We start from the raw sequence: 13,753 nt of genomic DNA, 5'->3' as shown, positions 1-13,753 counted from the left end.
CACGTGTCACACTTTGAGTGAAGGCTGCTGCTTGCAAGAGAATATACGGTCTGGAAGCAGAAAGCCTTACTGGTTGTTTGGCTTTGAGGGAGTCATTTACTGGGCCTTGGTTTCCTCTTTTTAGAGTGAGGAGGTGATGCCTTTACAGGGCTGTGCTGAGCTTTAAATGAGATTCTACGACAGCACGGTACTTGTCCTACTGTGAGCGATAGGTAAGTGCAGGTGCCCTCTTTTCTTCACAGTGATGGAGCCCAGAACAAAGGGGCCCACCGCTTCAGGGAGGGGGCAAGAAAGAAGGAGACAGCCAGTGGGGGGCCCGCTGATCTCCCGGGGTGCCAGGCAGCCAGCACCTCCCACGGCACAGACATGGAGGTGGGGATGCTATTCCTCTGCTCAATGCGACGCCCAGCAGGCCCAGCCCGTGGAGGGGATTAAAGCTCAGGGAACGCTACACTCCCAGAAAGGTCAAAACTTGAACTAATTGAGGGGAAGGGAGGCCCAATTAAGGAATAACCTACATGATGAACTGTTCATCCAGCCATACCAGATGTTTATACCCGTATGCTGAACGTCGCAATGCACTGCTAAGAAAACTGCTGCCAGAGTAAAGTATCTCAAGGCAGGCTGTGGGGAACCAGAGCAAAACTGCTTCTTTTTGGTTTTTGAGACAGAGTCTTGCTCTCACTCTGTCGCCAGGCTGGAGTGCAGTGGCGTGATCTCGGCTCACTGCAACCTCTGCCTCCCGGGTTCAAGCAATTCTCCTGCCTCAGCCTCCTGAGTAGCTGGGACTACAGGTGCACTCCACCACGCCCGGCTAATTTTTGTATTTTTGGTAGAGATGGGGTTTCACCATGTTGGCCAGGCTGCTCTTGATCTCTTGGCCTTGTGATCCACCTGCTTTGGCCTCCCAAAGTGCTGGGATTACAGGCGTGAGCCACCATGTTCAGCCTGCAACTTCTAACTGGCACAGCCATCGCCGGAGCACAGAAAGGTGCTCTACGGAGATGAAGCACCGAGGAGGGGATGTCATAAGTACTCCGGGTACATTGCAGAGACTGTCACCAAGATTGCAACAGACCCCATCTGAATTATCACCAATTTTTACACCAGTAGAGTGGGAACCACTAAACAACAAACTTTCTCTTAAGTTTCCCCCTGCACACACCCTGGGGAGAGAGGAGAGGAGAGGAGAGCAAAGGAGAAGAGGCTGCATGGCTGCCTGCAGGAGGGGTGCCTGCTGCACAGTCCCCACAGAACACCCCCTTAACTTCCTCTCATCTCTGGACTCTAGATTCACATCGATAAATCCAACAGTCGGAAGTATACTTCGGTGGGTGGGAAGCACCAGAGATTCCACACTGGTTGTGAGACCTTGGGCAAGTTACTTAACCCCTGTGAATTCCACCTGTAAAATGAGGCTACTTTATGGTTCTTATGAAATGCAAAGAAATGTGATCAAGCCTAGATAAAATCTTGCCTAGTGCCTGCCCCAGCTGGCTGAGCTCCACTCTTCCTCTGGGACAGGGCCTGGCACACAGGAGGTGCTCAGGGTCACCTTGCCCCAATGCTCATTCACGCTACCCTGACTGTTCCCCTCTCGGCAGACGGGCCCCATAACATGACCCAAGCGCACAGTTTCCCTGCCCAGATGGACCCCGTAACAAGAACCAAGTGCACAATTTCCCTGCCCAAACACTCTGTGGCCCCTGATTGCCCATAGTCAAGTCAAAGCCCCTCAGCCTAGCTGAAGACCCTTCATGTGCTTCCAACCCAAAGAGGCATTCATCCACTTTCTCCCCCAGCAATAAGCTCATACCCTACAAGATGATTCTATGTTCTCCAAACTCACCGGCAGGCTCCAGCTGGTGCCTGAACTCACACTGTCACCTCCTAAGCCTGTGGTGATGGGAATGCTCTTTGTTGAGGTCCTTGTTTCACTCTTCCCAGGGCTGTCCCAGGATCATCCTCTGTCCCCAGTCCCCAGTGCAGTATGTGCCTTCCCTAGGATACATGTCTGCCTAGGGCTGTGTCTGTCTAAGTACATGGGGGCTATCTATCCATTGGAATAGATATTCCTCATCTATCCATGAGGAATGGGGGACAGAGCCCTGCCATCACTCTAAACAGAATGTCTCCACATGGGGGGCTTCTCTTGGGGGCTGAGATGTGGCTACCAAGAGGGCAGAGCCAAATCCAGAGCTGCAACAGGGTTTTATTTTTATTTTTTGGATAGAGTATTACTCTGTGACCCAGGCTGAAGTTCAGTGGCGTGATCTCGGCTCACTGAAACCTCTGCCTCCCGGGCTCAAGCAATTCTCCTGCCTCAGCCTCCCTCGTAGCTGGGATTACAGGTTCATGCCACCACACCCGGGTAACTTGTATTTTTAGTAGAGATGGGGTTTCACTATGTTAGCCAGGCTGGTTTCAAACTCCTGACCTCAAATGATCCGCCCGCCTCGACCTCCCAAAGTGCTGGGATTATGGGCGTGAGCCACTGTGCCTGGCTGCAACAGGGTCTTGTTCCCACTTGGAGGTGAGGCTGCCCCACCCCAGCAGCAGGGCATCTGTGCCTTGTCAGCTGGGGCTTCCCAGCTGTCTGTGGCTGTGTTCCATTATCTTGGACTCACTAATTGACATCATGAAACATCAGGCTCCCTCCCTACACTGGCAGACGCGGAGCCCAATTCCACCCAGCCAGGCTGCTCCCTCTCCCAGAGCCCTTGACCTCAATGTGGGGCTCTGATACCGACCCTGTGAGTCACGTCTCCCTGCTTCGCCCCCTAGGGGGTCACTTCCTGTCAGGCTGACCCTGTGAGGCCATTACTCTGGACAAGGTTGAATGAAGGAGGGTGTATGTACAAAGGAGACCCAGGCTGGCTCTCCAGAGGAGGAAGACAGATGGCACCCATGTGAGCAAGGCCAACTAATTCAGCCGTGAGCAACCACGTGTTGTGACCTGCCAGGATGTAAGCAGAGCAATTCTTTGTAAGATCCTAGGCCAGCTTTTCCCTGCCCCACGGCAAGCTTCTGGGATGACTTTCTCGGCACTAAGTTGGTGTTAATTAGTGAAAATTATCTAATGCAAGCTCATTTTAACATTAGCTTAAAGCCAAACATAATTAGGAAGATAAATCAGCTGCTAAAAAAAAAAATCCAATGAAGATACACAAACGATTTTTAGGATCATCTGCTGGTTTGTGTTACTAGCCTTGAGCTCTCAAGTACATGGACAGAGTGAGGCAGGGCTCAAGAAGTGTCTGCCAGGGTATTTCTTGATTGATCTATCAGGGTAAGACAAATGGAGGTGGCAGTTTGCCTGGGAGGTGCGGAGAAGCAGCAAGGATAACTCTGGCTATTGCCAGATGATGTTACCTGGGAGGCTTCCCTAGAGAGGCAAATTGAGAGTGCAGGGAGGGATATGGTTGAAAGTGATCAGGAGGGCATGCAAGTGATGGGAACAGTGTGAGTCCACGTGTCCCAGGCCTCCAGTTTTGTACACAGCCTGCCCTGCCCTTTCACAACTGGCTGATTCAGCCATCAATTCCCAGGAAACCTCTGTTCACCTGGGGCTCAGTACAGGTGCACAAGCCTGAGAATCAGACGCATCTCAGTTCCCATCTAGCGTTCTATTTACTGGTGGTGTGACCTTATCCTCTTTGAACCTCGGTTTCCTCATCTGTAAAATGAAAAGCTGTTGGTTTATTGTAAAAAAAAATTAAATGAAATAGGCTGGGTGTGGTCACTCATGCCTGTAATCCTGGAACTTTGGGAGGCCGAAGAGGGGGATCACTTGAGATCAGGAGTTTGAGACCAGCCTGGCCAAACCATAGAGATGGTGAAAACTCATCTCTACTAAAAATATGAAAACTGGGCATGGGGGCTCACGGCTATAATCCCAGCACTTTGGGAGGCCAAGGCAGGCGGATCACCTGAGGTCAGGAGTTCCAGAACAGCCTGGGCAACATGGCAAAACTCTGTCTCTATTAAAAATACGAAAATTAGCCAGGCATAGTGGCACACGCCTGTAGTCTCAGCTACTTGGGAGGCTGAGGTGGAAGAATCGCTTGAACCCGGGAGTTGGAGGTTGCAGTGAGCCGAGATTGAGCTACTGCACTCCAGCCTGGGTGACAGAGCGATACTCCCTCTCAAAAATAAATAAATAAAATAAATAAATAAAAAATTCTAAAAGGGCTAGCATTTGCCTAGCACTTAAATGATCAATAAGTAATAGGTATCAACACCCCTACCCCCAAGACTATGCTGTAATTTATTTTCTTTTTGTCTCCCCCATAAGACTTAAGGCAGCGTTCTCATTGTACTTTCTGTAAATTTCTGGTTCCTGGCACATAGTTGGGTTTCAGTAAAATATGGTGAGTGAATGATCAAATGCAGGGAACATCCAGGTGGTCTGGGAGCCCTCCGAGGTGTGAGTTAAGGAAACTCACAGTCTGTCCTCAATGGCCCACCAAAAGGTAGAGAGTTCTAGGTCCCACCTCTCCACCCCCATCTCCTGACTCACTGCTGAAAAACAAAAAGAATGCTCATCAGGAGCCTCCCACATGCCTGGCCAGGACTGCGAGAAGCCCAGCAGAATGATGACCAGCGTGCAAGCTGTGCCGGGGATGTGTTTCCAGATTATTGGAAACCTGGGCCAGAGAGACTAATAATTAGAGAAGCCATAGGCTCTCTTCCAGGGCTAAGATTATGGGATCATTAGCAAGTCCACAGGCTCACAGATTTCAGAGAATGAAAAAGAAAACTGGGAAGGGCAGCAGCTCCAGCTGAGGTTGGCTGGTCATGGCACGTGGCATGGTGTGTGGGGAGCGGGCAGAGATGGCTAGAGTAAATCAGCCTGGGGGGCGGCCCAGGACAGCCCCAGAAGTGGGGGCAGGTGGTCAGCCAGGACGCAGCCTTGGGCTCATTTGTTCTCTGCCCTGCTCCCTGCCTCCCCCAACTCGGATTGGAAGCTTGTCCCCAAACAGGCTCTGCTTTGTACACTCTAAGAAAAGGGAGGCAGATCTGGCCACCAGCCAAGGTGAGGCCACATCCCAGGGGGTGAGAAGATGGACGGGCTGACAGTTGCTGGGCTGGGACTCACTGCAAGGTCTCAGCCTGTCAGGAAGGGGTGTAAGTCCCAAGGGGCCAGAGAGTGGCCATGAAGAGGACAATCTAGGTCTCTCTGGAGAAACTACCTGTACCCAGCTTCCCTGTGTTACCTGCCTCGATGTCACTGGGCAGAAGGAACCCTCTTCCCCAGCCTTGGCACAGAGTGGAGCAGCTCGCAGTTGTGTACTTGTCTGTGTCTAGAACTCACCCAAGAGCCTCCCAGGGCCTGGCGGGTAACATACAGACTTTGAATGTTTCTGGAAGTTTTAGAGGGAAGAGATGGCCCCAGAGGGCAATTCCCAAGGGCAACTGTCATGGATGGACACCACCTTGAGCTGAGACCTGGGTGGACTCTCCCTCAGCCGCTTCTGAGTTCTGTGAACTGATGCTTTCCCTGAGCCTCAGGGAAAACACCCCTTCCTTTGCAAGGTGCTGAGGATTGGATTCATGAAAAGAAACAGCAAGCAGAGCACCCATCCCGTCACTCAACGTTAGCCCTTCTTCAGAGAAATCCCTTTTACTGCACACCTCACTCACCTTTCTCATAGTGCTTTCCCATAGCCTTACACTGGATTCTCAGAACAATTTGCGGAAATAAGCAAGAATTATCCCCATGTTAGAGATGCGGAAATGAAGGCCCACCAAAGCCAAATAACGTACCCAACGTCATCCAGTGAGCTAAGAAAGAGATGGGCAGGGCAAAAATGATGATTCCCAGGCTCCTGGCTCCCAGCTGTGGACTCTCTCCACTCGGCAGTGGCCTGGGCTTTTTGAGACCTCCACCCAACAGAACTGGCTTTGCTACCTTGAACCTTCAAGAGAAGGTCAGGAAGTTTACTGAGGCCCCACCTACTTTTGAACTTTCTGGGAAACACCCATCCTCAGAGGTTCAGGGACCCAAAGTATCAGAGGTATTTCCAAGGAGCCAACTCTCCCCTCCCTCTTCTCCAAAGAGGGAAACACAGGCCCAAGGCCATGATTATATCATGGTTAACCCTCAGCAGCCTCACCCTCTTGTTCCAATGAAAGCTTCAGTTCTCCAGAATGAAAAGAACTTGAGGTGTCTTCCCAGGCTGCCCTGGGGCTCTCTGGGCTGGGCACGTGCAGCAGTCTGGCCTTTCAGGATGACCGTGTATGGGGAGCATCCTCAGGGGACCCCTGCTTTAGGAACAAGGGAGCCTCTGTATCTTTGTGTTCTATCCCTCTCTGCCCTTGGCAGATCCCAGCATAAATCCTGGGCTGAGGATTCCAATGCCACAGCCTCCTGAAGGCAGCTTGGAGGCCCGGCAGAAAGCTGCCCTTACCGATCACTGCCCACCACCACCAAATCAAGGCCAGCAGATCCATGCATGAGTGGGTGGGAGGGCTGTGGGGAGCCAGTCCTGTCTGGATCAAAGGTGGAAAGAGGAAACACACCTGCACAGGGCCTTTGGCCCTAACAATGAAAACAGACTCCCAATTTGCCTACCTCTAATCTCCTGGGTGGGGGACCCTAACTTCCTGGGAGGAAATTTGGTCATGCTTCCTTCCCCTGCTCTGCAAAAAGACAGAGAAGACAGCAGTTATTTTCTAAAATAATGAACATTTGTATGATACTTTGCAGTATCCTCAGCTTTCTCACATGGTTTCTCCCTTGTTTTTCTTGCTTTCTTTTATTCTTTCTGAGATAGAGTTTTGCTCTGGCACTCAGCTGCAGTGCAGTGGTGCAATCTCTGCTCACTGCAATCTCCAACTCTCGAGCTCAAGCAGTCCACCCACCTACCTACCTCAGCCTCCTGAGTACTTGGGACTACAGGTGCACGCTACTACATCTGGCTAACTTTTGTACTTTTTGTAAAGACGGGGATTTGCCATGTTGCCCAGGCTGATCTCAAACTCGTCAGCTCAAGCAATTCACCCACCTCGGCCTCCCAAAGTGCTGGGGGTGTGAGCCACCGTGCCCCGCCCCTCCTTGTTTTTCAAAACCATCCTGGAACCTCGGTATTATCTTCCCCATTTTATCAGTCAGGAGTCTCAGAGAGGCAGGTGATTTGTTCAAGGGAACACAGTGAGTAACAGTGAATAAGTGGTCAGATGAGGGCAGAAATCAAGATCTTTCAACTTCAGAGCCTGTCTTGTTTTTAACATGAAGCTGGTCCATTGCTCAGAAATTCCAGTTCCTGGGATCACTGATCGAGCATAAAATAGAGAGACTCAGAACCCAACAGCCAGTTTGTCCGGGGCTTGCCAGGAATACCTGGACAGGCTGGGGCAAGATCACAGAAGGGCTGTGAAGTGCTCTTATTCTCTGGAGCTGCAGCTGTGCCATTATCCACCAGCCTTAATGCAGCAAGGACTCTGGCACCACCCAGTGCCTCTGGCACAAAGCTCATGTGGCATGGTCACTTGCAGAAGGGTAGAATGGTTAGGAGAGCATGGGGCCTGTGGGTCCCTGGGCTGCCTGAGAGGCGTCTTCTTGCTCTGTGAGTTTGAACAGGCTTCTAAAAGGCAGCTCAGGAGCTTCTAGATAAAGTCAACTGTTCCCCTTAGATGGAAGGGGAGAAGGATAATGGGGTAAAGAGGGAGGTAGAAAGGTATTAGGAACAAGTCAAGAATTGGGACCAGCTCTCAAACAAGGTGGTGAGGTGACTAATGAATGTATTGCCTGACTCTTGGAATTCAAAAACCAGTAACATTTTTAAAAATTACGTATTTTTTAAACTAGGGATTTTTTGGGCATCTGCTTCATCGCAGTATCTCAATGTCCAGCAAAGTGCCTGGTATGAAGAAGGCGCTTGGTACCATTTGCCAGTGTAGCTGAATGAGGGAAGTGCCATTTGAGGTTAATGGGGAAAGACAGTGGGCTCCACTCAGGGGCCACGCCCACCATGTGCAAAGCTGACTCTTGTGGGGAGCTGAGCTGATGACTCCAAGACTTTGCCATGCCTGGGGGCATCTGTATGCCAGCTGTTACCATACCCTCCTCCCATAAGCTGCCCAGACCTCAAACCAAGGCTGCTAACCTCAGCCAGCCATGCCTCCGGCTCTGGAGCCTTTCTCTAAATCCCCTGAGGCACCTGCCTCCCTGTGCCCCATATCCCCAATTTAGAGCATTCTTCTCTCTGCTGCCAGCCAGCTTGTTACGATGCAGATTAAAGAAGTTCCCGGGGGAATGTGCAATTCAACAGGGACAGCTCCAGACACCTGCTTTCCCCGAGGGATGGGCAGCCAATAGAAGACGGTTTTCAATTCTATAAACAGATAATTGATCACCTGTGACAGTTGGGGCACCGTTGGGGTACCGGACAGGAAACTGAGGGGAGTAAGCCAGTCTTTCTCTTCCAAAGTTCCCAATCCAGGAGGATAAAACACCCTCTTCCAAAGCAAACTATGTGGACCTTCTGGATTGAAAATCAAATTGACCAAATGCCAAGGTAGAGGTGGCCTCTTAGCAAGGCCTTGAAGGAAAAGGGACAAACCCATCAACAGGCAGAGGTGGGTTAGGGACCAGCCTGGCTGGTTACTCTCTTTCTTAAATCATTTGGACAGGCCTATTCCACTAACTACAACAGGAATGAAAATAGAAAGCAGCTCCTAGTTAGTCATGGTTACCTACTCCAGCAGCCCCTCCCTCTCCTAGGTTGTGTTTATAATCTGCACGGGGTCACTGAGGTCACTGGGAATCCCAACCGAGGACCCGGGGATGCTGTGTAACCTCCTTGTCCTCGGTCTGAAGGGGAGTCATTTCACCCTTTTGGAACTCAGAAGGAACCTCTGTGTAATGAAGACCAGACCCTGCCTTACGCAGCTTTTGAGGTGTCAATGAGATTGGACAGTTTGTAATAAACCAAGACGAGCTGGTTAGCTGGGTCACTGGTGCATTTGGGTGCAGGCCAGGAATGCAGAGGTCAAGGGTCAATCTTTGAGAAGCAGGTTTGATCAATTTGCCTCTCTTCCCAAAGCACAAGGCAATGTTCTCTAAATTTGACCAGCAGCCTCAAAATGGGAGGCCACTGGTCACAAGGGAGCCTGGGCACGAGATGGGCGGGCAGCTTGGTGCCATCTCACAGGTCCTTGGCATCAAAAGGCCTTCCCTAACCTGATTTAAGGGCTGGGCTAGTGCCCCTCCCGCCACGACCTTTGTCCAGCACTCCTCAGACTGTATTAGATGATGGATCAGCAGAAGATTAGGCTATTTAAGAGCAAAGGTGGGTTTCGGATGTCTGTTTTCCATTAAAGTATGCTTAGCACGTGCAGTAAACCTCTCAGTATTTGTCCAATGGCCAAATGGATGCACAATCCTTCCAAGCTGCCAGCCCATCCAGATTGCAGTTGTTTGCTCCCCTTACTCTGGCTTTGCAAATAAGAACCAAGAGTTTCCCAGTCTACACATGGGCTTGCTGTAAGTCCACTCCCGGGCAGTTACAATGACTTGAACGGTCCAAACACCAGCAACTTCCCCCAGTCTTCTTTGCTAGCATAGCACAGGCCAGGAGATCATTTTTGGGTCCTTAAAGACGCCCTTTCTGCCTGTAACTTAAGTAGACAAAGTACATCATTCAGAGGCACCCAGGTAAGCAGATCACTCCAAAGGAAAAAAAAAAAAACCAGCAGGAAAAAGCCCTACCCCACAAGTAAACAGCTGAATGGCGGTTGGGAAGGGCTTGCTGACATTTGCAGAGGCCCAGGATATAGCTGGCTCAGCTGGACCTCCTCAAAGCCCCTCCCAGTCCAGAGGCCCCCTGCTGGGTTGTTTCCTCACTGGTGTCCATTCTCAGCCCCTCCTCCCTCAGCCCCAATCATGTTTCAAAGCATCCCGTCCCCTAATTAGGTGCCTGTCTCCATATCCCTGAGGACCAGGTACAGAATCCCCTGCTGGCCTGTGACTGACTGTAGACACGGCAGCCACGGGCAACTCCTTCTGAACCTTAGTATCCTCTGTGACTCGGGAACCAAAATGACAGCACCTCACAGGGTTATTCTGATGATTAAATGAAATAAAATGCAAACTCTGGCACACAGTTGGATGTGTGTGTGTCCTGCTGCCTCCCCTCCGCAGTTCCCCGTGTCCCTGTAGGTAAACCATCTCAGTCTGCCCTACCTGGCCTCACAGCTGCCAGACTGTCACTGGAAACAAAGAAAACTCCCTCCCTCGGGGCGAAAGGGAAGGAGGAAGGATCTAAGTTAATGGCCAGGGAAAGTTGCCAGCCAGCTGGACAAGCTAGCATGGGGGTGGGGGACAGGCAGCAGTCGGAAGGTACAGCCTCCTAGAGCAGAAGCTGGGTCCTTCTAGAACCAGCCACATGACCTCTGGGCAAACCTCTTTCCTTCTCTGTGCCTGTTTCCTCACCTGTGAAACCCCGTCAACCTCTCTGTCCCTACTTCACAGCGTCTTTGGGAAGAAGGGACTATGCAGACAGTGATTAAGGGTGAAGGCCCAGAGGTCCTGATACTTGGGTGAGCATAGACAGTGTCCAACACTGTTGCTTCCTAGGGGGTGACTGCCTGCCTTGGGCCCAGTTTTAGAGTCCCCACACCAGGTGCCACACAGTGCTCACCTCCCCCCACAACAGCTCTTTTTTCCTGCCAATCAAACCTCCTTGCTTTTTCGAAGCCAAAATCTCTCTTACCGAGAGAGTGCCCATTCCAGTTTACTCTCTCCTTTTCCAATTCTGCAACTCACCTCCCTCAGGAAGCCTTCCCAGATTAGGCACATCCAGCCTTAAAAACTCTTTTCTTTCTGGCAGAGCCCGAGCATTTGTTAAGCTCTTGGAGGGCAAATGACACCCGTGTATCTTCTTCATGGCCAGTTAGTGCCTGGCACACAGTCGGCCCTCAGGAAATTACTGGTTAAACCTGTACTTATCGGATGGGTTCACAGTTGTTAGAAGTTTCTGTTGTTAAATATTTAGAGTTAAAAATACCTCACTATGCAGGAGAGAGTCCTGTCATCCCACAGGGGACTAGAAGCCTCGGTGGCCAGAGGCCCTGTCACCCCCTTCTTGTAACAGGGGTATACCACCTGTACTCCAGGCTGTGACCAGGCTACCTTCATTCAAACCCCTTGCTTAATCAGACTGCACCATTATTTCGGGCACTGGGGCAGAGTAGCACAGTGGGTAAGAGCAAGGGCTTTGGTGTTTGGGTCCTGGCTCAGCCACTTACTACCTATGGGACCTCCGGCGAGAAACTTCTGAATCCTCGTATCTTTTCCTCCAAAAATAAGGAAAATACCTATTCACCCAGTTGCTGTGAAAAGCTAATGAGAAAATGCAGGTGAGTCATTTGCACAGTGGATGGCACGTATTAAATGCTAAAAAATAGAGGATTTGTTAGCACGACATCATGAGACTTGACCCCTAACCCCACCTGCAGCCTGTATGGCTGGCTGCCTACATCCTTTTTCCCTCTTCTGTGTCCAATCTTGCCTTTTTCTTCTGTAGAACACAATGTACAAAGCAAACTCAGTCAGACAGGGAGGAATTACAGAGAGGGAGGGTACAAGTGTGCACAGTGGGACGTTAACCCTTCCTTCTGGTAGCCAATCTAGCCAACTACCTATATCATCCCTTTCAGGAAGATGAACCCATCTTCCTGAATGGTCTTTCAAGCTCCACTTTCCCTCCTCAGGCCTATTCAGCCTCGAGGGGAACCAGGACTCCAGCCTCCCTCATTGAGTGGAATTAGAGTGATAAGCCCAAGCCACTCCTGTTGTATATTCTGAACTGGGCACCAAAGGCTGCTGCTGTTTCTTAACAAATCTCAGTGTAGGGGAGCCAGAGTTAGCAAATCAAAGTACAAAACGTTCCCATTATCTTTGAATTTCAGAAACACAATGAAGAACTTTTCAGTATCAGTACGTCTCATGTCATGTTTGGGATAAACTGATACTAAAAAGTTGTGTGTTGTTTATTGAAAGTTTAAATGTAGTGGGCATCTGATATTTGATCTGGAAGCTGCCCCAGGACTCCTACCCGAAGGCATAAAGATTAAAGTCTTCCTCCTGCCACAGCTGCCTGGCCTTACCTGCCACACTGGAAATAGCCCTCCTTCCAACTCCTAAGCAGGGCTGATGTGCTAAGCAGGAGCCCTTTCCTGAGCTGCCGAGCCGGGATGACCTGCTGTGCCAAGGCACCCAGCACAGGGCCAGGCGCACAGTAGGTGCTCAATACGTGTCCTCCTTCCCCATTCATTCCAGGTAGCTGGAGCCTAGTATCCCACCCAGGAGTGGCTATGACTGTGAGAGCGGTAGGCCAGCTTTGACTATGAGAGAGGGGTGGTCCCAACAGCAGCATGGGAATGGGTGGGACCGGGAGGTCATGGCCACCCATTCCCTGAAGTTGCTTTGACTATCACATGAGAAAATGGCTTGGGATATGTTCCATAAATCCCTGGGCTGCACGTAGGTTATTATCAAGACCTTTGAGGGATGCATGTTAACCACAGGGCCTCGGTCTCCAGTCTTCCCTGAGGAGGGAGACTGGACAGGGAAGTTTCAGAAGTACAGAGCAGAGCTAGTGCCTCTCGATGCTGTTATACTGACGGCTAACATCTATCTGTCTAGCACCTTGTAATTTGCCAAACACGTTCCCAGCCATTCGCTCTAGAGGCCTCACTACAGCCCCACGAGGTAGGGGCGGGTTGGGGCCCATTTTCTAGAGGGTGCTCAGGGCGGCCTGCCCCATCCCTGCCTGAGAGGTGGGGCCTGGTCCAGGGGACTGGGGTCCCAGCAATGTGGGGACGAAGAGGGGGACCTACCTTCTGGGCCTGTTGGATCATCTGCCTGACCACCTGCTTGAGGTGCGGCGCCTTCTCGTCCTTGGGGGGGTGGGTGAAGAGGGTGACCCGGCTCACGCCGCGGTAGAAACCAGTGTCCGTCCAGCCCAGGTCCAGCGGGGGCACCTCGGTGTCGGAACGGTCAGGCCAGTAGGCCAGGGACTCGCCGGGCTCGGCCGGCGCCGGCGCGGGGGCCTTGGCCTTGGCCTTGCTCTTGACCCGGGCGTTGGCGGCGGGGCCGGCGTCGGCGGCGTCCTCGTACGGGCTCCAGGCGACGCACAGGGCCTGGCGCTCCGGGCTGGAGAGGAAGTCCCGCAGCTGCTCCTTCTTGACCCGCTCGCGGTAGGCCTGCTCGCCGCCGCCCAGCAGCGCCTCCAGCGCGGCCCGCCGCCGCTCGCAGTAGTAGAAGGCGGCCTGCGCCTCGGTCACCTTCTCGTTCACGTGCGCCTCGTCCAGGCAGCTCAGCTGGGACTCGGCCATGGCGCCCCGGCCCCGGCCCTGGCCCCGCCGCGGTCGAAGGTCCCACCGCCGCACCTGGAGCCGCCGAGGGGCGGGGCGCCTCACCTGGCCGCGAGCTCGGGCCCCGGCCCGCCCCGCCCCGCCTGCCGTCGGGGAGCTGCCAATCCGCGCTGGAGTAGCCGTTGGGCGGGGAGGGGCCGCCGCCTCCGCTGGGCTCGCCGGGACCTCAGGGCGGCTTCGGGGACGCGGTCGGGCCCGGGCCTGCAGGGGTCACCAGCCTGGGCCCCGAGTGCCCGAGAGGACGCCCCCTGGAGGCGGGGCTGTCGCTGACCCCCGTGCGGACTCCGCCCCGACTCCTCCGCGGGGTGAACGTTAGCTGCCCGGCCCTCACTGCCGCCCGCCCCCGCCGGCCGCGTCGCGGGTGCGCGTTCAT

The 13,753-nt window shown here is 52.6% G+C and overlaps 1 protein-coding gene across 1 annotated transcript in view; it reads right to left on the bottom strand.

Moving 5' to 3' along the window:
* Nucleotides 1–13,341, bottom strand: part of FAM83F (family with sequence similarity 83 member F) — a 35,514-nt gene extending 22,173 nt beyond the window's left edge. The window contains exon 1 of the mRNA XM_012458905.2: nucleotides 12,844–13,341. Coding sequence (XP_012314328.1) covers nucleotides 12,844–13,341 — 498 coding nt within the window. The remainder of the gene's footprint in view (nucleotides 1–12,843) is intronic.
* Between the last annotated feature and the right edge of the window lie 412 nt (nucleotides 13,342–13,753).

This window comes from Aotus nancymaae, unplaced genomic scaffold (genome assembly GCF_030222135.1).
Source record: "Aotus nancymaae isolate 86718 unplaced genomic scaffold, 86718_ANA_hifiasm-v0.15.2.pri h1tg000076l, whole genome shotgun sequence".
NCBI classification, from domain to species: domain Eukaryota; kingdom Metazoa; phylum Chordata; class Mammalia; order Primates; family Aotidae; genus Aotus; species Aotus nancymaae.
Note: the sequence above shows the minus strand (reverse complement) of the source record. Positions and strands in the feature narration are given on the sequence as shown.